The 24,308-nt window shown below is 38.9% G+C and overlaps 1 protein-coding gene across 1 annotated transcript; it reads right to left on the bottom strand.

The window, feature by feature from the left end:
* Positions 1–10,500: 10,500 nt before the first annotated feature.
* On the bottom strand, positions 10,501–12,375 carry LOC121635510 (zinc finger BED domain-containing protein 4-like). The gene is made up of 2 exons (XM_041978715.1): positions 11,110–12,375; positions 10,501–10,923 (listed from the first exon to the last, which is right to left on the bottom strand). Exons 1-2 carry the CDS (start codon positions 12,373–12,375, stop codon positions 10,501–10,503), a joined length of 1,689 nt encoding a protein of 562 aa, XP_041834649.1.
* Positions 12,376–24,308: the final 11,933 nt, after the last annotated feature.

Here is a 24,308-nt window from a genome sequence, read left to right as displayed (position 1 = left end):
GGCTAATTCAAGCGAGGATTACATAGCTTGGCTATGTGGGAGGTCCTGAGGAATGTAGGAAGCCCTGACGAGTGGATGGTGGAAAAGAGGAGCTGGCAGAATAAGAGAGCAAGCCGAGAGCTGTCATTTTCTCTGCAGCTGAACAAAGAATGTTGCTGGAGATCAGTGACATGCGGTGGGGTTGACTCGTCTGGAGTCAGATTTACAATCGTAACAACCGAAAAGAGCTTCTTATTTCACTATTCATCCAACAGCATGAAACTATGCCCCCTTGAGGTAAGGTAGAGTACTGCCTGTCTCACCTGCTGACTTTACTTATTGTACGATCAGCAGAAATAATTCTCTCACACAGACATGAAAGACATTACACAGACTGTAGAGAGTCATGGTGTATAACAAATATTTCTGTAAAGTTCATACTGGCGATATGCTGAGGAACAAAAACGGAAAAGCTTCATGCAACCCCGTTTGTATTGGATCACGCAGTCAGAGGAGACGTACAGCTCACCACTGCCTCACCTGGGATTTCTGCCCAGGATTTGATCAGGAAATCCTCAAATTCTGTGATTTTTGTGTAGAGTCATACTGAAAATGCATTTTTAACATAGATAAGTGGAAAATATTTATATTTTTTTATGCTTTTTTTTTTTTCTTTTTATTCATGACGCCTCTCCTGAACGCACGTCACTGCTGTCAGTTGTTGATTTCACTGTCCTCATTTATTTATGGTCTCCTCTTGTGTTGTAAATCTGTTTACATAAAGCAGCTGAGTTGTCTCTGTATATACTGGCCATGTTCAATTTATTAATAACCCAATAATCAATTTGATTAATCTTTGTGATTACTGTGTGTGCGTGCACATGCATGTGTGTGTGTGTGTGTGTGACCTACCATAATTCTGCACTGTTATATCTCAACAGAAGCAATCTTAATAGCCTGCAGCAGGTGGAAATAAAATACCAGAACATATCTTAGAGTGGTTGGTAGCCTTTGAAGAAGTATATTCGTTTAAAACATGTGTTGAGCTGCAAATATGTTGCACTGTAGATACCAAGACAACGTCAGAGACCACTCCTACGGGGGGGGTCCTTCCCCTGAAAACCCACTTTGAATTAAGCGTGCGCCCTCTGCAGGAACATTAATAAAAGACCAAGCCATGGTAACCTAAATGGAACCCTGTCTCTATCTAGCTACATCTTTCTCCATCCATCTCTTTAGATTAGCTTTCTCTTTCTATATCTTGTTCTTTAAATACAGTAGGCCTTTATGGACTGGGCTCAGGAGGTCCCAGTTTTACTGTTAGCCAACCAGAGGCAGTGGAGGTTGGGGGTTTGTGAAATTGGAGAGGAGGTTTAATAAGGTATTAATTAGTTTTAATGAAAACCATGTTCTTTTTCATTTAATTTCATGTTCAGTACTTGTATAGCTGCATTTCTTTAGTTACATTGGCACTGACAGATTTATTGATTATTCAAGACAGTCTAAGTACTGATATGATAAGTGTTTTTTTTCTTATACTTTTATACAAGAATGAGGGCGGGAGTGCAGCATTCTACCAGGTGGAACTTTTTTTTGGGAGTCCATATCAGACTTTCGAGACACAGCTAATCTAAGCTTGAACGTTAGCCAGCTGCCGAGCAGGCTAGCTCTGGTGCTAATTACCATGGTTACTCAGCGGGCATTCAAATAAGCCACGTTGAGGGAACAGAACTCTGGCTAAAATGGGTCAGACTTATCAAGAAAAGCCAGGCTTTCCCTTGATCCAGCTTCGTGGAATACCCTGGTGATACTGATCCTGCCAGCCCTGTCTGTCTCGTCAACCTTCTGGATTGTCTTCCCCGGGTTGGATCTGTTCTCATCATTCCAGCCCCGGTTGCACTCTGCAACGTTACACCATACTGGCTCCACACAACCCTCTGCCTGTCCGCCTGTTCTGTTTGGTCAGCTGAGACCCACAGCGGTTATTGGATCCTGAACCTGGATACAGAACTGTTTTACTGCCTCAACTTCATTAAATCCTTTTTTTCTGTTTAATCTTATCTCAGCATTCTGGTTGGTCTGTGTCTGCACCTTGGGGTCCAAATCCATCTCTGTCTGAATCACCGTAACACCAACTCCTATAGGTGTACCAAAGGCAAACAACTTGTTTTATGCAAAAGAAAAAATAAATAAAATGGAGTTGGGTCGGGAGGGTGAAGGGGATACTTAGTCATTTTAAGCTGTTGGGAATATTTGCTCTAGTGTTAAATCATGAGAGCTTTGAGTCCTTGAATGACCTGTGAGCAATGTCTAATTTGGTGAATAGATGGCAGTTGCTGCAGGGTGGATTTTCTTTAGTTTTACATAAACCTAATGACTGTAACATTCTTCAGTCTATTCAAGTGCATTCAAATGAATTCCTTCATATTTTATTCCAAACCCACTATGTCTTGATAAACACTGAACCAATTTGTTGCTACTAAATGATTATTTTCGGAATATTCAGCATTTGTTTGTGTTAAACATACACATTAAAATAAACCTCCTTGCTGTAAGGATATGGTGAGGGAGGACAATGCAAATCTGATTAAGGGAATCTGAATGAGTTAAATTTGGATCAGACAAGCTCATTTTCATAATTAGCCAACTGTGCTTTGGAGAGTGAGTCGGTTAAATCTGCTCTCTGTTGAAATATGCATGTCTTGACTCATTTAAAACAAAGACATATCTCTAATATAGTATGCATGCACACTAGGGTTTCCATGAAAATAATGAAATGTCTATTTGTTGATAAACATGTGCAGCTTTGTAAATTTTTCTAAAATTTGTGTTTTCTTGATTCATTATGTCCTATCTGTCTTTAGAGACATGCGTGTCTGATATCCTTTGCTATTAGTGTGTCAGCTAAAACAATTTGCCTTATCTGTAGCATACTTCCAGTTGTTCAAGCACAGTACATACGTCATCACTTCCTCCTTGAATGGAATACTTGAGACAGTCCCTCCCACTTTACCAAGACACTAAAAATGAGCAACTGCAGTCATTATTGTTCAGCTGCTTTTTCTTTGGAGCTGGCGGAGTGCTGGGTGACCTGGGGCCTCCTTACCAAGGTCAGCCGGCTGAACAAGTGTCAGCATTGGTCTGGTTTATGACCGAGCTCTGTATCAGTGGGTTGGTCTGTGGAGGATCCTGCAGTCTCTGAGTTGTCCACAGCAGCTGGTTGGTCAAAGTTACGAGTTTAAAATCCCAAAGTCATCTGTTGGGATTTTTATTGCCCATTTTCTTTGAAAGCATAAAAGAGACTAGCTTTACACCTTGTCTTAGCCAAACATCAGAGGAACACAATCTAGCTTCTTAAGATCCAAATTTAACCGGTTCTGTGACGTAAAAAGTGGTAGTTAACCTGCATTAACCAATCAGTGGATGTGATTTGTACAGTTTAAAATCTTAGTGGTCAACATGTACACATATTTAAATATATTTATGTGAAAAGGTTGGCTTTTTATATAAAAAAGTGGAAAATATATCACATATTTTTACTGTCAAAAGTCTTGAGGGGGCAGTGCATTTCATTCCAGGGGCTGGCGCCCCAGTACGCCCCCCTCATGGCACCGGGCCCTGTTTCTACACTGCTTCATCAGCAGAAAGACAGAAAAGTAGGTATAGCATCTGTAAATTGCTTGCACGTGCACAGCATTGTCCTTTTAAAAGTTTCTTTCTTCTTTTAAATGTAAATGAGTTAAAGTAAACGGTGACCAGTATAAATAAAGGAAAACAAGTTGGTGTGCCCTCTTCTGCAAACATTTATTACATTTTCTGGAAATATAAAGCCTGTGTGTGTAACCGAGTTTACACCAGAGGTATGATAATTATTCACAAGCCTGATGGCCTGTCAGTTTTTTGTCCTAGACTGCCAACTGCTTTTCCTGAATGTAATTCAACAGCTAAAGAATTAAAAAGAAATGATGACACAAGAGCACAGCAACAGAGTGACGGATCAAGTTACTAATTGCACAACAGTATTCTACATTTGAAGTTTGCACGGTGTTGGTGTCTCCCCAATTCTTACATAATGTTAGCCCAGTTGTTGTTTATTCTTCATGCATTAAGCTGTCTTCTATTTACAAAATAAGTAAATAGTGTCCCAGGAGCATCGTCCTGAATGTGTCACAACTAGTCATGTCTTTTTTTTTGGTTCATGTGGAGCTTGCCTAAATTGGTAGAACAAGTATTTCCTACATGGAAAAGACAACAGACTGGACTGAAACAATGGCTGTGTGGGCTGGATTCTGCCACATGTCTCAATGTCTTTTGATACATATACAATGACTAAAGGGCTATAATCAGTTCAACATGTAAAAAATATTGCATAACTTGTGTTGTGATTCTCTGATGTGCACATTAACATGTAAATGACAATGTTGCATCATCTGCTTTGTTCATACTTGACTTATTCAGTCAGCTTAATATCAAAGTAAACTGAAAATCATGGAAAATGCATGATGATGAAGTTCTCTTGTCAACAAGCATCAGCAGTAATTATAAATTCTTTCCACAGTCGACTTTAATATTTTAATTACTATCTTTCTTGACTTGCTTCATGAAAACTTGTTATTAGGTCAATGACCCTTTCATTTTTCCTTGTGCTTATTATGTTACATACAAATTATAAACTTATGATGTAAATTACCTTTTAACACTGCAACATATGATCCTTTTTATTACAACTAAAAGTAAAGCAAACCACAAATAAACCACTACCAACTGTCATCACTCCTTGCATCCGCCAGTTGCATCACTTCTTTTTGTGCAAAACTGCAGTAGTATTTATGTATTTATGTAATATTCATCAGTATGTATGTATTGTGGTAAACCACCTTTCATTTTAAGAAAGTCATACTAATTTTGGTGCACTCCAAAACACCAGTGTGCCTGCCCCTTTATGCTGTCACTGTTGGTTTGCTCTGCAGTGATGAAGCAGATATTCTCCGTAGTAAATACAATATCACAGTTTTAAAATCCTGGCTTTTGAAAGTACATGTTCCTTTTCTGTGCTACTCACTTAACATAAATCATACTTCAGTTTTTCTCTCTGCTCTTTCCACTACAGAAACTCATGAAAATGAATTTACATGTTTATTAAAATACCTTTTGCTTAAGATTTTATCTTATTGGTGTAAAATGGAGAGAAATAATTTCATTAGCTAGCAAAACATGAAGGTTTTTTTGTTTAACATCTAAAGGCTGATTGATACTACAACAATCTATCAGACATTGATTATCGAACAATGGGTCAAAGATTTATTGTAGCCGGTGGTTTGTTCATAATTGCCAAGTTACTATACAAAGTAAATTCTACTCAGCAGCTATTTGACACCTTGTAGGTTAAAAATAAATGAATTCGTGGCAGTGAGACTTAGTCTTTTACAATATTCTACAACTGTTTGCACAAAACTGCTGTGACGAGTAGACTAAACCTTAAGTTAAATCAGTGATTTGTCCTTAGCAACTAATTTGTGCTTCACCATTTAACTGCACTGTAACTGCTAGCAATACCGGGTCATGGTCCACTCCATGTCAGCTGCAGCCTGGTGATGGTGACAGCGAGATGGCTAGTTGGGGTGATGATATTCAGCAGCTACCCAGAGTTGGAAAATTTTACCTTGGTCACTAACTTGGCATAAAAAGCTAGCTAAGATTATCAGTTGTTTAGCTCTACTTCCAAATGTCAGGCAAGATGCACCTTGTACATCTATTGTTCTGATGTTTTTTGTAGTTAAAGTTGCCCTTTTTTTAAACTGCTAAATTGAGATTCCACAAACATCTCAGATGACTGAATATCTTTAATGTATGACATCTGGACAAAACTTGAAGTTGCAGGTTTTATATATCAGTGTTCTTGACCCAGTAAAAAAAATGTTCAGTTTTCTCCAGATTTAAAAATTAAATCATAAAACCGTTTGAATCTGTCATTGCCTGGCCTCATATTCAAGCACTTTAAGCAGTGGTTTTAAGCCTTGCCAAATTGTTGTGGTTTTGGTGTTCACAAATAAGAGCTAATTCACATTTGTCTTGCATCCGCTCTCTTATTTCTTGAACTGCCACTTTCTCTCTTTCTTTTCTGCATTTCCGCTGATAATGCTTTATCATAGTGCTTGTCCAAAAAGGGTAATGTGTTGATATCCAGTTGCTAGCGTGTGACTTAGAGACATTTTTTTACATTAGCTATTCCGTAAGTCTGACCTATTTAGATATATCAGCTATCCTATATTCCATAGAAATCTTATTTTTTCCCTTCCCACTCATGTGTCAGAGCCTCCATGTAAGTCATTACTGACTTTTTAAATGTGTTTATTTAAAACTATGCTGCGTCAACTTGAGTTGAACTGGAGGTTTACAGATTCAGGGCCCTTTTCTGTACATCATTATATGATGCTACATTGTGGTCTTAAGTTTACCAGGAAAAAGGTAAATTTTCAATACACTGTGGACAACTCATACATAAAAAGCTAACATTTCATATCTTGCCCTCAATACAAATAGGTATGTGCACCTGGATCTTTCAATTTATGATGAATGGAGTCATACTGAGTCATATGACACAGGACTAAATGCCACATACTTCACTCAGAAGCCAGCTGTTAATACCGTGTGTGTTGAAAGGGCTTTAGTCACAGTTATCCTGAAAATGGGATAATTTATCAAGCAATTCTTGCTGTTGCTATTTAAAGTGACAATTTCTGCTTTGGTGATTTACTGTACTTTCTACAGGAAGGGATCATTCTTAAGTCCTTTTTTTCAATGAGTGTTGGCAGTTTATCATGTCAAAATAATACAAAAACAAGACACTTTAGTCTCTTCTTTTTTTTTTTCTTGTCTTTCCCATTGCAGCCTTAATGGGTCTTTAAACACAACAGTGTTTTGAAGTGTTTTTATGTAGATTTTTCATTTATAACACTCATTTGGTCTCAAAATGTTAAAGAAGCATAAAGTGTAGAAAATTATCAGATCAAACAAGTGGTTTTACTGTGGAAAAGTACCCACATGGATATAGTAAGATTTATTTATTTATGTATTTAATTAATTATTTATTTATTGTATGTGGTATATAAATGCAAAGATGGAAAGTATTTGACAGCTAAATGGGCTCAGAACCTTAACATTTCATAACATGAACATAACCATCCATCCATGACCTTAAAGAAAAATCCACTTGCACTTGTTGACATGTTAAAAGAAAATGTAAAAAATATAAATAGAAAAATTAATACCAAATTGTCTCAAAACTGAAGTGTTTTCCATTTTATTGTACTTATTGTTAAAGTATCTCTGGTAAAATAACACACGGTGCTTGCCCAATTCAAATATCAATCCCACCTAGTAGTGGGTCTTCAGTGTGCTTACAAAGCTTTAGAAACATTGACTTAATTGCATAATTTTGTATGACTTAGTAAGCGAGACTGTCACAAAAAGTAATGCTAAATGCATAAAAGAAGATAATTGTTTGACAAACTGAAGATCTACTGATTCCTTTTGAATACAGCAGGGGTTTAATGTTTGATTTGATATCAGAGTGACAAATAATTTGGTGTGGGCCTATTGTCACCTAGAGAGAGCATGGACATGTGGAGAAGACCCAGGAAGCGTCTCCAATCTGGCGGCTTCGCTCATGGCAGATGGCGCCACCGATAAGCCAAGTGGCCTCTGTTGTCAGCAATGTTCACAAATAGTGTAGTGAAACTTCATGAGCTGATTAGGAAACGAGACATTGGCAAAGATGAACTGCCCTTACCCGCTGTGTAGCATTAAAGCATGTGTTTTGCTTTTCCTCCTTTCAAATGAAAGTGGGATCATCCATCCCTCTGGTGTGTTTTATGCTCCTTGCAGACTTGAAAAATGGCTGCATAGATCAAAGTACAGAGCCTCAGTCAGGCCGCTGGGGAAGATGCATACAAGGGATTGAGTGCTGGCCTGCTTACACGCTGCAGACTGTTAATACAGATGGGTTGTCTGGGCAGAGAGAAGCTATAGTACACACATATCTCAGTGGGATACCCATATCTAGCAATGATGACTTTTTTTAAGTCATTATTATACTCCAAAGCCTGTGATTAGACTTTTTCACCTTGAAAGGCAAGGTAATAATGTGGGTTGCAAGTAGATGTGCATCCCTATATACTCCTATGCAGCCTTATGGGAAGACCTAGGAGAAGCCACTTTCCTAAACTAGTTAGAAACACATCAAAAGTAAAAGCAGTATTGTTAAATGGTGGCTTAAAAGTGGCTCATTATTGAAGCTAAAAACAATTCCCAAAGAAATTTGAGCAGCCCATGCCAAAAACTTTTGCCATGTTTAGTTTCTCAGAAGTTGGTTTGTAATAGATGGCTCAAGGAGTTGGAGGACAGTGGAGGGAAGTTCCAGGACTCGTATATTTGAGACTCCTTTGCCACTTTCGGGTTTTCATTTGCAGTTTACTTTGGATCATACTTGCTGTATTACTACTTTAGGTTTAGGAAACACAATTTTTCAACTAGGTTTAGAAAGAGATATTGTAACAATCAGTACCTCTCGCTGTGTTCACCAGACGCATTTTAAATCTGATCTAAAAGGCTTTACTCAAAGTTGATAAGCGATGGCAACCAGCTGAAAACAGACAAGGCCTGTTTGCACAGTGTTACCTTGTGGATGACGAAAGGGGTTGGTCTTATAACCTGTATGGTCATTTCACAAGTTTTCCTACACCATTTTTATTATATACACGTATACATTATACCACTACTGGTGGTGGATTATTAGTTTATTTTAAATTATTTATTTATTCAAAAACAATTCCGTTTATGTCAGTACTTTTGTGTTTGTAGTCCATCAACCAAGCTGGAAAGACAGGAAAGTACTGCGGCAGCCAGTAGAATATTAAACATGAGGCACCAAGTCTTTAACCATATGACCTTTTTCAAAAGTAATTTGCAGCAGAGGGGGGTGGTTATCCTGCTCCACATGGACCCTATGCATAATACAGCATTGGATAACAGGCTTCGGTTTGTCATTTCTCAACATATTGGTTATCAGAAATGGACCACATTTCTGTGCTAATGTCAGATTCAACTGCATATAACATAGAACAGAGTAATGATGTGTGTGTTGATGAATACTAACCAACATCATACCCATCAAATAAAGCTGCTCTTTATTTATTTATTTATTTTTCTATTTTGCATCTTTTGGTGATTAACAGTATGTACCAACACAGTGTGGTAATTGGCCACACATCTTGGCTGGTGAAAAGGTTAATTAGTAGCCTATTATGTAGGTGATTAAAGATTATGATAGAAGACATGTTTTTTTCTGCAATACAATGTAACTTGTTTTTATAAATGTGCCTTATTTAAAATGCATTATTGGGAAAACTATTAATCTTATTTGAGAATGGCATATGTTATATGGGCATATGAGGGCTAACCTGTTTGATAGCGAATCTTGCTCAAATCATGTTGCAATTTGGTTGTTTTAATACATGCTTAATTACTTTCAATAAATTTTTAGAATCCATTGAAATGGTGACGTTCAGTGGTCACATCTACTCTAAAATTTACTGTGTTTGGTTTTCTATGTTAAGTAGCAGAAGTAGTACTCAGGGAGAATTTCTTTTTGCCAACTCAAACAAACCTCTTGAATCTTTCAACAAATGCCTAAATAATCTGGTGCAACAACTGTGAGTACTGGAAATTAAGGGAATCATTAAAATAGTTCCCTCAAAATTAGGGGTGTAACGGTTCACAAATAATTCGGTTCGGTATAAATTTCGGTTTTAAAGTCTCGGTTCGGTTCGGTTCGGTTCAGAAAGGGCACACAAATGCAAAATGTAAACTTGCTTTTTGTTTACTTAGAACTTATTAAAACAAAACACTTATACATTGTTCTAAAAAGGATGGGGAATTAAATAAACAGAATAATTAGGCTTTGTGACATCCAGAATCAATGTTAAACTATGTACTGTACAAACTATGTAAAAGCAAATGACAATTTTCTGGAATTTTTGTAAATCAATCATTCACACATTTAAATAAAATTTTTCTTACAATAGACAGAGGAAAAAATGAATAACACTGTCATAATGATAAATGTCATAAGACAAGTCTTGTTAAAAGAAATGCTTGTTTTTAGTGTTGCTTCTAGGCCCAAAGTCCAACAACAAAGACACAATTACTGTGGGAACCACTTCTCTTGAAAATAAAAATATATTAAAACAGTCTCCCCAACTGCAAACACTATAAGGAACTTATATTGCAAAGTATTGGAAATAGAAAAGGCAGTGTGGGCTGCATGGTTAAACTATGTACAGTAGCCTAGTCTGAAATAAATAAAACACAAATAAGGTTTTTGGCAAATGAGATATACTCAAATAAAGTTTTATATAACTGTTAATAGGCTAAAATAAAATCCTTTTGCATTTTGGCAAAGTAAACAACATGTCTCTACATGTAAAGTGCAGCACAATCAGTTCCAGCATTGAGAAATGTTTATTTTTTTTCAAGCTTCATATTTTTTGCCAGAAAGATTAACTTGTCCACATTGTCACTGGTAAGAGAAGATCTGCTGGCAGTGACGATGTCTCCTGCAGTTGAAAATACCCTCTCACTAGGGACGGAGGTAGCAGGTATGGCGAGGTAGTGCTTTGCCAGCTTGGCAGTCAGGGGGTACATGTACTCACTGGTCTTCCACCACAAAAGTGGATCAGAGTCCGCTGGTATACAAGGCAGTGCCTTGTATTTGGTAACCTCCTCATTCACCAGCTGCAAGGTATCCTTGTTTCCCACCTGTGTCTTGAAGAGATCACCAAATAGTTCAGCCATTGCAGATTTTTTGACTGGAGGTGAGGATTCATTTGCCGCTGCGGGTCCTGTCTCTGAGGATGAAGCAGCTGCCCCTGTGGATTCTTCGCTCTATAAATGAAAAAAATTTAAAAAGCAAATATTTGTAATTGAGTCTAAAAGACTAAAGCCTTTAGTTGTTCAAAAGTATGAGCAAAAAGTAGTTTAGACACATTATTCTTTTTATTGTGAATATTATCATTATTGTTGCTCTCAGTAATTATTATTAAAAGAAGAAATAAAGAAAAAATGCATTACCTCTTCTTGAATGGCCACAATCTCGTTGATGAGGCTGTTGTAGATCCTTTCCCGACAGGCATCATCCACATGAGCAAGTGTCTTAAACCTTGGGTCCAGCACTGTGCATCTGTGTAAAAAGTCCTGAGAAGTGGCGTACCTCTGCTGCAGGTTTTCTCTGATGGCAGCCTTGACCTGGGTCACTGTTGCACTATCTCCCTCATTTGGCTCCATGGATTGGAGTAGTGTGGCTTTAAGGGGCAGTATCATTGATGCTGAAGGTGAAGCTTCAGTGCATACAAGAGCAGTGATCGTTTTTAGTGGCTTTAGCACCTCAATTATCTCCTCTGCCGTCCTCACCTCCACGTCAGACAGTACGCTGATGTCTTTCTTCTTCAGAGCCTTCTCGGTCAGCGCTGAGTACACCGCTGCCTGCTGCTCAAGGTATCTGACAAGCATGTCATAACTCGAGTTCCATCTCGTGGTGACGTCCTGAATAAGTTTGTGTTTTGCGATGTTGAGCATCTCCTGTTTGTTCTCCAAAATGTGCGCAGCTGTGGGGCTTCGGTGAAAGAAAGTCACGATGCGTCTCACTTTGCCAAGCAGTCTCGAAATCTGGTTGAGTTCTGTAGCTTTTTGTGAAGCAAGATTAATTGTGTGCGCAAAACACCCGATCTGCGGACCCAGACCAGATTCGCTGACTGCACTGACAATATTCCGGGCATTATCTGTTGTAACTGTAATTTTCGTTCCTGGCCTCTCCAATTTCCACTCCTGCACAGTTTCTTTTAGCATCTCTGCCAGGTTTGCGCTTGTATGTTGCTCATAAATGGGACGAGTTTGCAGAACGTAGCTAACCATGCTCCACTCGGAGTTAATGTGATGCGCCGTCACAGTTAAGTAGCTCTCGTTTGCTCTCGATGTCCACCCATCAGTTGTTAGCGCTACCGCACATGCCTTTGATAATTCTTGGATGATGGCAGATTTAGTTTTTTCATAAAGACTGGGTATAATTTTCTGGCTGAAGTGTGGCTGGGTTGGAACTTCATAGCGGGGTTCAATGACCTTCAGCATGTGTCGGAATCCAGCATTTTCCACAACTGAATATGGCCTTAAATCCATTGCAATGAAAACGCCAATTGAATTTGTGATGGCTTTTGCACGGTCTGAGTGGCTGGGCAGAGGTGTTTTTAGTGCCGCGGGCAATTGTGTCTGAACAAGGGTAGTTTTTCTCTTTGCAGCAGTTAAGTCAACTGTCGGATGGTGCCGTTTTAAGTGAGCTAACATGTTCGATGTGTTGCATAAAACGTACCTAATTGTCGTGTGACAAAAGCGGCAAACTACCTTCGTCTTATCAACTTTTCTTTCTCCATTACAATATTCCACTGGGAAACCAAAATGTTCCCAAACAGGAGATCTTAAGGACGCAGGCGGATCTTCAAGCTCAGGTGGCTGAGAGGTGGCCATGCTGTGTGCTGCGCGTGTGACTGCCGTAAATTGAATAAACAAACACGACTTCCGGAAAATTATTCGTGCATAGCCCTGAACCGGACTGAGACCAACGTACCGAAACGGTTCGGTTCTAGTTACTATTTTTTTACACCCCTACTCAAAATCAGTTTTTTTCTAGGTTAAACACATGATGCTGCTTTGCCCACAAATATTCATGTAAATTCATTTTTGACCTCCTGGTTGGACAGAGATGGACTGCCAAACTAGACATGTTCCATAATGCGAATGGGATGTTAGAGGATAAAATGACCCCATCTCAGTGTTGTCTGCATGAGCAAAAAGCACACGTTTGGTATTAGCTTGCAGGCTACATGCTGCTTGTGTCCTCATGAATATCATACAACATAATGAACGCATTTATGTGGAGGCCATGACTTTTTTATGTTTAATGCTATGGTCTAATAAGTAAAATAGACCAAGGCTATATCTGGCAGTTAAATTAAACATGCTATCCTCCTGTCAACATGACATACAGTCTATTGAAACAATATTCTTACATTATATTGTTTAGAGTGAGTTATGACTGGATGCACGCACAAACAGGGATTTAAAGAGAGAAGGAATATTTTTTCATTTGCATTCAAATGCAAAGGAGTGACAATGGACACAGATTCATACTTTAAACCCAATCTTTACTCCAATGTCTGGTGTTTTAATATGCTTTGGTTTTCAAATTAAAGCATAGATTTTGCATTAGTTTGAAAGCTACATATCTAAGGAGCTTTTTCAGTGATGGATCGAACACTCTGAAATATTCTTCCCCAAGAGTTATGCTCACTGACCTCTTTCTATTCAAAGCCAAACTCAAGACCTATTTATTTAAAAAAGCTTTGACTTTTAGTACTTTGATATCTAGTACCCCTCCACACACACACGTCTTCCCCATCACAGCTTTTCTACCCCATTCCCAGCCATCCCATATACCAGCCCCCTACCAACCTGCCTACCTTTCCCAATCCCCCATTCTATATCCAGTCGCCTCACCCTCCCAACCCATTTGACCAAGCCCCAGGTCCCAGAATACCAACCAGACACCAGCACATACAGCAACCCACCCTGCAGTTGTGCGACCGAGTCAACCCAGACCCCCTAAGCACAAGCCAACACCCACCCAAAGGAGGAGCAGCCCCCAGACATCTCGGGTCCAAGACCCCCCCAGCCAGCACCCATCTCCCCAGAGTGGCAAGGTCACAGCACACCACTGCTAACTGATGCCGCTAATCACATGAGACCAGAAAGAATAAGAATAATCTCATTGTGTAAACAAACATATAGGGCCAGTTGTTCAAACATAATCCTATCTGAATTTGGTTATCAGTTAGGATCAAATCTTGAAAATGGGTTGTTCAAAAGGGAAATCCGGATTCCGAAATCCACTTGGATCACATAATCCAATCCGGGTTGTTATCTGGAAAAAACCCTCAGTTTGGGTTGTTCAGAAACTTTTGAGTAGAATCCGGATAGCTTTGATTAAAAAAAAAAAAAACAGGTTTATCCTGATCCCAACAGAGGGTAGGATTACAAGGTGGATTTCTTTGTCTTTTTGTTTTTTTTTTTTCTTTCTTTTTTTTTTTTTAAACCCTGTCCTGTCCAGCATCCTAACATACAAAACGGTGGTCTGTGTGCCATAATTTGCTTGACAGATTTGCGCTACCAATGGAGACATGTTATATACATGACTGTCCTTGATATTTTCTTTATTTTTATTGAAAACTGATTTTCTTTAGTCTTTACATGTCAGTGCCAAACCTGACAGGTATATAGAGTAAGACGGAAAAAAAGGAAGAAAAGGACAGGATTAAAATGTGGAGACTACCAGGTGGATTTCAGGAAGAAACTGTGGTAAAACCGCTGTTATCCGCTGATCAAATAATAGAACTTTTTATTCGGTGCATATGTTTATATTTGTATTTTGCACTTGACTTGTTTAACCATTATAGGGATAAAGTCGTTAAAATAGGCATAGGCTCCTATTAAGCCTTTCAGCATAGTAAAGCAGGAATAAAAAAAAAGTGATATTATCATGTCCCTATAAAATAAATGTTTGGGTTTATCCTGGTGGATGAGAGGGTAGCCTCCCTCCGCCTTCAGGTGGGGGGGGCGGATCCTGACTGTTGTTTGTGCTTATGCAACAAACAGCAGTTCAGAGTACCCACCCTTTTTGAAATCCTTGGAAGGGGATAAGCGGATAAGCGGCAGAAAATGGATGGATGGATGGATGGATGGTAGAGGACTGTCTACCTTTAATAAAACCTTTATAGTCTGGATGTATTATTAGAGGGGTTACTTTTTTTTTTTTTTTTTTTTTAATCCTTCTGGCGAGAGCTTTGCTGATTATTTTAAAATATGTTTATTAATGAAGATGGATGGTAGCTGGGTAGAAGTGTTGAGTCTTTTATTGTCTTATTAAGTTCATATTTGAAGTATTTTTTTTTTTTAGTTCTTGTTTTTCTAACATTTTGTAAGAAGGATATTTTGTCCAGATTTCTTCTGCTGGATAATCATCTGGACATGGGGCTTTATTGTTGGGCATATTCTGGAGAGCTTAAACCTTAAAGATTTTCTACGTTTGCATTCATGGTTAAGGGGAATACATTTCTTAAAGTATCCTAAGTTTAGAATTGTCTACTAAACACATTTACCCACATACTGTACCAGAAATTAAGATTTTATTTTTTTTATTTTTTTATTATTATTATTTTTTTTATCTAAAGCAAAAGGATCTGCTGATTTGCTTCCCTCAATCCTTTTTTAAGGGCCTCTTCCTGCCATTTGAAAGTAACAACTAAAAAAAATAAATAAAAAAAGAGTAGATGACAGCATGGTATTCCAGTTTGACATGTAACCAATTATTTGAGTTAGTCAGGACCACTTTGGTTAATCATTGTGACATATTCTAAAATCTATTCCCTCAGTACCAAGATCCCCTATGATGTGAATTTCCATTCATACATCAATTGTTTGTACTACCCAGCTGCTCAGAACACCATGCCATAAACTATACGCAACTGTTTGAATCACAATTATGTAGTCAGTTTTTAATCTCTGCCAGAAGGGGACTGCTAAATCGCAGCAGCAATGTGAGATATCACTGTCAACAGACATTTGTCCACTGTGTTGTTAATCTATATCCTCGTCTCCAATCATGATCACTTTATAACCCACAAATACAACAAGTACAGAGACAAGAGAGATACAAACATTATTCATGTTGCTCATACAATTCTCTGATTAAAATTTCCCATATTGTCCTGAGGGGAATCTTTGACTTTCATATCAAAGAACCTTTAAGCATGTAAAAGAATCTTGTGTGAATGCATACACATGTCAAGGTGCTATGGGTAATTAGCATGCATGTATGCTATAAGCTTATTTTTTCATTTATTTATATATAATACTGTTAGAATATAAATCGTAATCATTTTCAGGGCTAGAATGGGCAAATGGCCTAATTTCAGCCTCTAGAAGAGCTGTCAAGATAACTAAGGCTGAACAGACAAGAGGTCATAATGCAAAATGGCATGCAAACAGCATTTTTGTTTACTGTGCTGTGCAGTACTGACCCTTCCCTTAAGGACATCCTAAGGGGTATGTATTCCTGTCACTGCCAAAAGCAGCCTTATTTTAATTCAGCTTCCAATCTAGGCAGAGGGGAGAAGTGCAGTAAAAGAAAAACAAACTCTCAATCGATAGCCACTCAACTTCAGGTTGGTGTAACTCTCATTACACACAGTGTGTCACAGACAAAATTGTATTACTTATTTTGAATATAAATTACATGTAACAATTAAGATAAGTTGTGAAAAGCAGCTAAACTGCATATGATATGCGATATAATCTGTGAGAGAATCTATACAATACACCTACCAGGATGGTTTTATTGGCATCCTGACTGTGACCTGGAAATGATTGCCCTTGTGAGAAAGGCTCCCTGTGGTCCAATAACTCCCCAAGTCAACGCTATACACTCCAGGCAGCCTGCTGTAAGGGCTCAGTGGGCTAGACTTCATGGTGCTGGGTCACCATTTTGTGACTCCTGGTCGCAGCCAGGTGTTACAAGAGCCTCACTGCGGGGGCCCATTTGACATTAGCAAGGTGAATACCTTGTGGAAAAGTACCCCCAGCAATAATTTGACAAATGGCACCAAGTCACAAAAAATCTCACCAAGGGAAATGAAAGTAAAAGTCTGCACTAATAATAAAAATTTAGGTTTGCCAAAGGGTTGTCTTATATGCTGGACAATTAAACTTTGAAAGTGGTTTTATTTATTTATTTATTTATTATTATCATATAATACCTCTTAATTTATATTCATAGTTTTTTTTGTATTTACAATAAAAGCAACACACAAACATTCAAGGCTGTTCTTTTGAAATAACTGTGTAAAAAACAAATAAATATGTTACGGGCCCGAAGACAGTGTGTGATTTATTTTAATTAGTACATTGTTGTTTTTTTTTTAACTTCATGCTATTTTAATTGTGTTATTTGTTTATATTTTTAACCCACGAACTTTGCTAAAGAAAGCCAAGCTGTATCGGGAAAGCCTCGCTTGAACTAACACCATCTCTGAATTAAGGCTCAAGCTGTTCCACTAACACGTTTCAGCCGCATCTACTTGAGACTAATTCAAGTGAGGCTTACATAGCCTGGCTATGTGGCAGGTCCTGAAAAACGTAGGAAGCTCTGATGAGTGGATGGTGGAAAAGAGAAGCTAACAGAAAAAGAGAACAAGCCGAGAGCTGTCATTTTCTCGCAGCTGAACAACGAACGCTGATGGAGATCAATGACGTGTGGTGGGGTTCATGGCTGGTGAGGTACTGACTCGTCTGGAGTCAGATTTACAAATGTAAGAACCAAAAAGAGCATTTCTTTCACTCTTCATCCAACAGCATGCAACTATGCCCCCTTGAGGTAAGGTAGAGTACTGCCTGTCTCACCTGTTGATTTTTCTCTGCATTTTATTGTATGAAGAAGGAATAATTCTCTCACACACACATTAAAGACATTACACAGACTGGTGAGAGTCATGGTGTATAACAAATATTTTATGTAACGTTTATATTAGCAGTATGCTGAGGAACCAAAACGTGTCATGAAACCCTGTTTGTATTGGATCACGCAGTCAGAGGAAGCACAGCTCGCCACTGCCTCACCCGGGATTTCTGTCAGGAAATCCTCAAATTCGGTGATTTTTGTGTAGAGTCGTACTGAAAATGCATTTTAACACAGATCAGTGAAAAATATTAATATTTATTTCATGTACTTTCTTTTTTATCATGACGCCTCTCCTGACCGCACGTCACTGCTGTCGGTTGTTGATTTCACTGGCCTCATTTATTTATGGTCTCCTATTGTGTTGTAAATCTGTTTACATAAAGCAGCTGAGTTGTCTATTTATGCACTGGCCCTGTTCATGTTATTAATAACCCAATAATCAATATGCATCATCTTTATTATTATCGTGTGTGTGTGCGATCTACATTAATTCTCCACTGTTACATCTCAACAGAAGCAATCTGTTAAAAGCTTACCGGCAGCAGGTGGAAATAAAATTACAAAAACATATTTCAGAGTGGGGGGTAGCCTTTGAAGAAGTGTATTTGTTCAAAACATGTGCTGAGCTGTAAATATGTTGCACTGTAGATACCAAGACAATGTCAGAGACCACTGCTACTGGGGGGTCTTCCCCTGAAAACCTGTGGGGCTGGTGGCCTGAAGTGCTTTGAATTAAGCATGCGCCCTCTGCAGGAACAGTAATAAAAGGCCAAAGCATGTTAACCAAAATGGAACTCTGTCTCTATCTATGTATATCTTTCTCCATACATCTCTTTAGATTAGCTTTCTCTTTCTCTATGTCTCTCTTTAAATACTCTAGGCTTGTATGGACTGGGCTCAGCTGATCCCACTTTTACTGTTTGCCAACCAGAGGCAGTGGAGGTCAAGTGTTTGTGAAATTTGGGAGGGGGGTTAATAAGGTATTAATTAGCTTTAATGAATACCATGTTCCTTTTTATTTAATTTCATGTTCAGTACTTGTATAATTGTGTTTCTTTAGTTACATCGGCACTGACAGATTTATTGATTATTCAAGACAAAGTAGTGATATGTTTTTTTTTTTTTTTTTTTTTACTTTTATACACGAATGAGTAGTGGGAGCACAGTATTTTGCCAGGTGGAACTTTTTTTTGGGTGTTTGTATCAGACCTTTGAGACACAGCTAAGCTAAGCTTGAACATTAGCCTGCCCCCAAGCGAGCTAGTTCTGGTGCATAAGTTACCATGGTTACTCAGCGGGCATTCAAATAAGCCATGTTGATGGAACGGAACTCTGGCTTAAAGGGCCAGACTTTTCAAGATAAGCCAGGCTTTCCCTTAATCCAGCTTCGTGGAATACCTCCCAGTTTGAGACCTTGATTTTATGTTTTTATTGACACCCTCTGATGCCAATTAAACCCTTATAATTAGCCCAATGAGAGACAGGTGTGAGTGGTTCTGTGGTGATTTAGGTGGAGCCTGCAGTGACAGAGCATAGCAGACGCACAGAGAGGACATGGCTGGGGGAGAACAGACGGTCGGAACTGGAGCCAGTGGCCGAGCGGCCTTGCAGAGTAGCAAGAAGGGTGGCCGAGACTGGAGAAGGCGACGTGCCGCGGGACCTCGGAGGAGTGGTGGGCGGATCGTGTCGGGAGAGCAACAGCAACGGATCTGTGGGCGCAGCTACTCAGCCCTGGGCCGCAGGAACTTGCGAGTACATCATACAATCTAATGTGTAACCTTAAGTGGGGTGCCAGCAGCAGGGCAGGCGGAAAGATGTGGGGGTATCCCCCATGCGAAACAGACGACTGCCGCTTTTGTGTTTTCATCTTCTCTGCAGGCGATGGTGTACTAGACCCTAAAACAAAGAAAAGGCTTGTGGACACAAAAGGAAGTGTCGGCAAGATCCCACCCAGAACGCTGCCAAAGGCTGCATGCCTGGACAGTATGGAACACTCGAGGGGCCAAGACGGAAGATGACTCACCTTTTTTTTTTTTTTTTTTTTTTTTTTTAAAAAAAACCTTTAACCTTATAGTGTGGTTTAACTCTGCTTCCCCTGATCCGGAAAGAACCCACAGTGGTGGTGGCGGCCTTATCGGGCCGCAGGCACGCCATCACCTGTGACAAATAAATAATAAAAAGATTAAACCTGACCAATGCTTAAGAGAAGAGGCCTTAAGGGCTAAAAATGATACTTGAGTCTTGGCTTCATCAAAAAGTGGTTCAAAGTTAAAGGACAAAAATGTTACTGAATCATTGGGTTTTTCTCTACCTCAGTTTTGATATTGAAGCAAAATGTTCTAAAGCACCATGATAACAGATGCATAAGTTTAGTTTATATGAGATGTATAGTGAAGTTGTAAGTGTTTGTCTTGGTCCTTTAGGGTCTAAACTATGTTGCAGGTGACTGTAATTTTATTGACTCAGCCTCATGACAACCTCCGTTACAGTCTTCATAATCACAGTGGTAGTCGAGTGGCAGAGGAGAGTAGTGAGGCCTCCAGGAAACCGGCCTCTGACCCGGTTGCTTGCATGGTTGCTACTCATTCCTTTGAGTGATTGTAACACATGCTGAGGCAAGACATGGAAACGTGCCAAAATTAGCCTGTTCAATAGTATCTTCTGGCAGGAATAAGGCCTGCGCCATAGTACACATTTAGGATTGACTTTGGTTGAGTCTGTTGAAAACAACTGATTGGTTCTTTTATATGGTTCCTTGTAATGTGAAATGGGTTCAACAGCGTGGGTACTGTAGAAACACATTTGTTTTATTTCCTTTTGTCTCTCACTCTATAGGGAATTAAACCTCCAGGAAGTCATTGGTCACTTATAAATGGACTGCATGATTTCAACACGGAGAAAGCCTCAATGAAGTCGACCATTCTTCTATTAACTCTAAGTTGCAATGTCAGTTAATCCTGACACATACTATAGCTGGACTATTTAATTCAATTCAGCTTTGTATTTGTATAGCACCAATTCACAAAATCTCAGGGCACTTTAATGACTAATCAAACTGAGCCAATTCACTGTCATCCAATCTATTCATACAAGCCAATTCATAATCAGTAATAGCCTAGCTAAGGAAAACCAACAGACTACATCAAATCTTGACTTTGATTCAATTCCCCAATCCTAAGCTGCATGAGGCATCGGGCAACAGTGGAAAGGAAAAAACTCCCCTTTTAACAGGAAGGAAAAACCTCCGGCTGAACCCGGCTCAGGGAGGGTGGCCATCTACCTCGACTGGTAGGGGTGGAGAGGACAGGAAAGAGTGACCAACTGCACTGCAACTTTTAGCCAAGGAGACCAGCTGAGAGAGGAGAAATACAAGTTAATAATACCAATAATGTCATAGGTTTATAAATGGAAAATGGAGCAAGCAGAGAGATGAAAAGGGAAGGAAGTGCTCAATGCATCATAGGACGTCCTTCAGAGGTCTAAGTCTATGGCAGCATAACTAATGGATGGCTAACCCCCCCTAAATATGTGATTTATCTAAAAGGAAGGTTTAAGCCTGATCTTAAAGGTAGAGACAGTGTCTGCACCCCAAACCCAAACTGGGAGCTGGCTCCATAGGAGTGGGGCCTGATAAGCAAAGGCTCTGCCTCCTATTGTACTTTTAGAGACTCTGGGAACCACAATTAAACCTGCAGTTGAGAGGGAAGTTCTGTGTTCGCAATAGAGGGAACAATAAAATCTTTTGATAAACAATGGAGCTTGGTCATGGAGAGCTTTATATGTGTTACGGCCCCTGGCCTTCTGGGATTGGCCGTCCGGCCTGTCCATCACTCTGCTACGAGAAAGTGGAGCTGCCTAGGCCTTGGCCGCCTAGGGTTGGTCGTCGGACCTGCCAATCAAGCGGAGCCGAGATGACGACGGTCCTCCCTCCCCATTCTGCTCGCTGATTCGTTGCTGCTGCTCCCGCTCTCCACAGCTGACCCTCATCAGGCTGATTGCCCCTGAATAAAAACTGGACTGCACCATTCATCGGGGGCTGTGTCATTAGGGCACAGTTCGCGTCGTGTGAGAGTTCTCTGAGCAGCGTTAATTCGATTGTTAGTGATTAAACCTTGTGATTGGACTTTTGTTGGATCAGTGGATTCTTTTGTGCTATTCTGAATTCGTTGGTTTAACTCCTGACAGTGCAACAGAGGTTGTGTTTTTGGTTTAGTTTGGTATTCGTGTCAGGTATTTACGTTTGGTTTTGCTTAGTATCATAGTTTTCAGGGGGATTCTCACTAGGAGAATCCCCGCTCTTTTTGTTGTAGAATTAAGATTAGGAGCCATTTTGTTTTGTTGTATATATGGTTAAGCTTCCTTTGTGTTATTATTATTATTATTATTATCATTATTGTATAGACTGGCTTTATATTCTTTATTTCTTTAACATCATCTAAGTATGTAAATAGTTTTATAACAATTAAAACATATTACACCTTAACCCACGTTTTCTCGTGGTGTTTATGTTATCGGTCCTGTTGCGCCCCTAGTGACAAGACTGGGCCATAACAATATGTGATGATAATTTTTAATTCTATCCTGAATTTAACAGGGAGCCAACAAAGAGAGGCTAAAAACCAGAGAAATATATTTCCTGCTAGTTCTCATCAGAGCCCTGTTGCCACATTATATCAATTATATTGACTTACTGTCGGCTAACTAACAGACATTCTCTGGTCATGGAGCTTTAAATTAGTTCAAACAAATACAGGCTCAATGGTCACATGTTTTGTTATATGTAAACATCAACTTTATTCCAGCTCTGAAATTAATCAACTTCTACTTGGTTTGTCTCAAATTTGAAGGTATTTTCTTTCGTAATATTAATTGTATAATTTCCAACAGCGAATGTGTAGGCTTTTAAAAAAAATCAGGTCAATGTACCTCTTCAGTTTTTCAGCTAAAACAGTTTGTAATCTTTGGGATGTTATCCATTCACCATACCACAATGCAATATTGAATTCTGGTTTTTGATATGGTGTCACAGTAGATAAAAGTGCTTAAAATTACTGCATGACTCCACCAATTTTTCATGACCTCATAGGGTAATTGGTATCATAATGCTTAACAAGCTGTCCATTTTTAGTGTTAATTAAGCCAGATAAACAGTAAATGCATTTGAGATATGCTGGAATTTGTTTGCTGAGGTTCCTGTTTAGATGCTTAATATTGATCCCAGGGGTTAAAGTCATGCTTTGAGTAACTTCAAAATACCTCAATCACTTGTCATTCATTCATTCATTCATTCATTTACTTACTTTGTCTCCACATAGATTGGTTCAGCTCTTAAACTCTGTTTGTGAAATATATGCTGTTTGCTTACGAATTTCTCCATAAATGAATAAATTATCCAGGCACCTCTTTATAAACTCAAACATTTTCAGTAGCAGTTATATAAGATCTGAGTTTACTTGTACTTCTGAACCTCATGTCTCTAACCTGCTGATATGAAATTTTTCTCACATCTCACTTTTGTGAACAACTTGGAAATGCTGTCTTCATTCCAAATTTTACAAACTGCAAACAAGCTGTTTGTGGAGTGGTTTTATAGCAACACAACCTGCCAAGCAGAGCTCATAGATGATGACTCCAAGATTGCTGATAGTTTACTCCTGCCCCATGACATTTTTTTTTATTTTGCTAAGCACTTCCTAAAGTAGATTTAAAAATGGAAATGCTTACATACAATAACCTCTTGCAGAGCAAAAAAGAAATTACAGAAGTGCTAACAGATATAAAACAATGATTTTTTACTGAAAACATGAAGTGTAGTTGCTTCATTTTATAAAATATTGTCTTTTTTTGTGAAACCATATTGATTATGATCTAAGAGAGAAGTCTGTTGTTAGCTGATATAATTTCTATTCAACACAAACAACTACAGTACTGTAGTAAAATACCAAAAAAAAAAAAAAAAAAAAACTTGAACCACCTCTTCCTATTTAATTTCATGTTTAACGTCAAAGCCACAAATGATTACCACTTGCTTATCTCGTCATCGCTTGGCTGCGCATGCCTTCAAAGCCTAATCAAAATGCATATATGCTTTTGATCCAATATCTCTGCCCCTTTATCATGTTTCGGCTGGATTATTGGGATCACTGTCTGTCGGAGGCAATCTGAGACCCCAGATAGAAGCATGACCAGCCAAACTCTGTTTTTCTGCTTGGTTAATCCGACAGCACCTTCTGAGGAGATCCAATTAAATCTCTCCTTCAAAGAAAATGTGACTGCTGGAGCATAGATGAGATGAGAAGGATGGGCGGGAGGAAACAAGGGATCGGGAAGGGAGAAAGGAGGTCTGCGGTCTTCTGTTTTAATCATTCCAGATCAGTGTTACACTATTCAACCAGCCCCCGCACACCAGAACACTGTGTTTGGGACAGTGGAGATTGAAAATATTTTATGTGTGTTTGAACACAAACGCTGTGCGAAACGGATGCATGCGAGTTACAAGGCTGAACTGATAAACACATCGTATATCTGTTGATTAAAGGCGATAAGATGAATAACATCTGAGATTATATTTGTCAGTGCCTGCAATTACGGGGCAGAGCACCAATTTCATGGTGACATACCGTATTACACCATAAATTAATGCTTGAGCCCCACATAGTAATGACTGTATTTCTTTGTAGGGACATCCATTTTACTTTATTGTTCATTC

The sequence above is a fragment of the Melanotaenia boesemani genome, chromosome 24 (assembly GCF_017639745.1).
Source record: "Melanotaenia boesemani isolate fMelBoe1 chromosome 24, fMelBoe1.pri, whole genome shotgun sequence".
NCBI classification, from domain to species: Eukaryota; Metazoa; Chordata; class Actinopteri; order Atheriniformes; family Melanotaeniidae; genus Melanotaenia; species Melanotaenia boesemani.
Note: the sequence above shows the minus strand (reverse complement) of the source record. Positions and strands in the feature narration are given on the sequence as shown.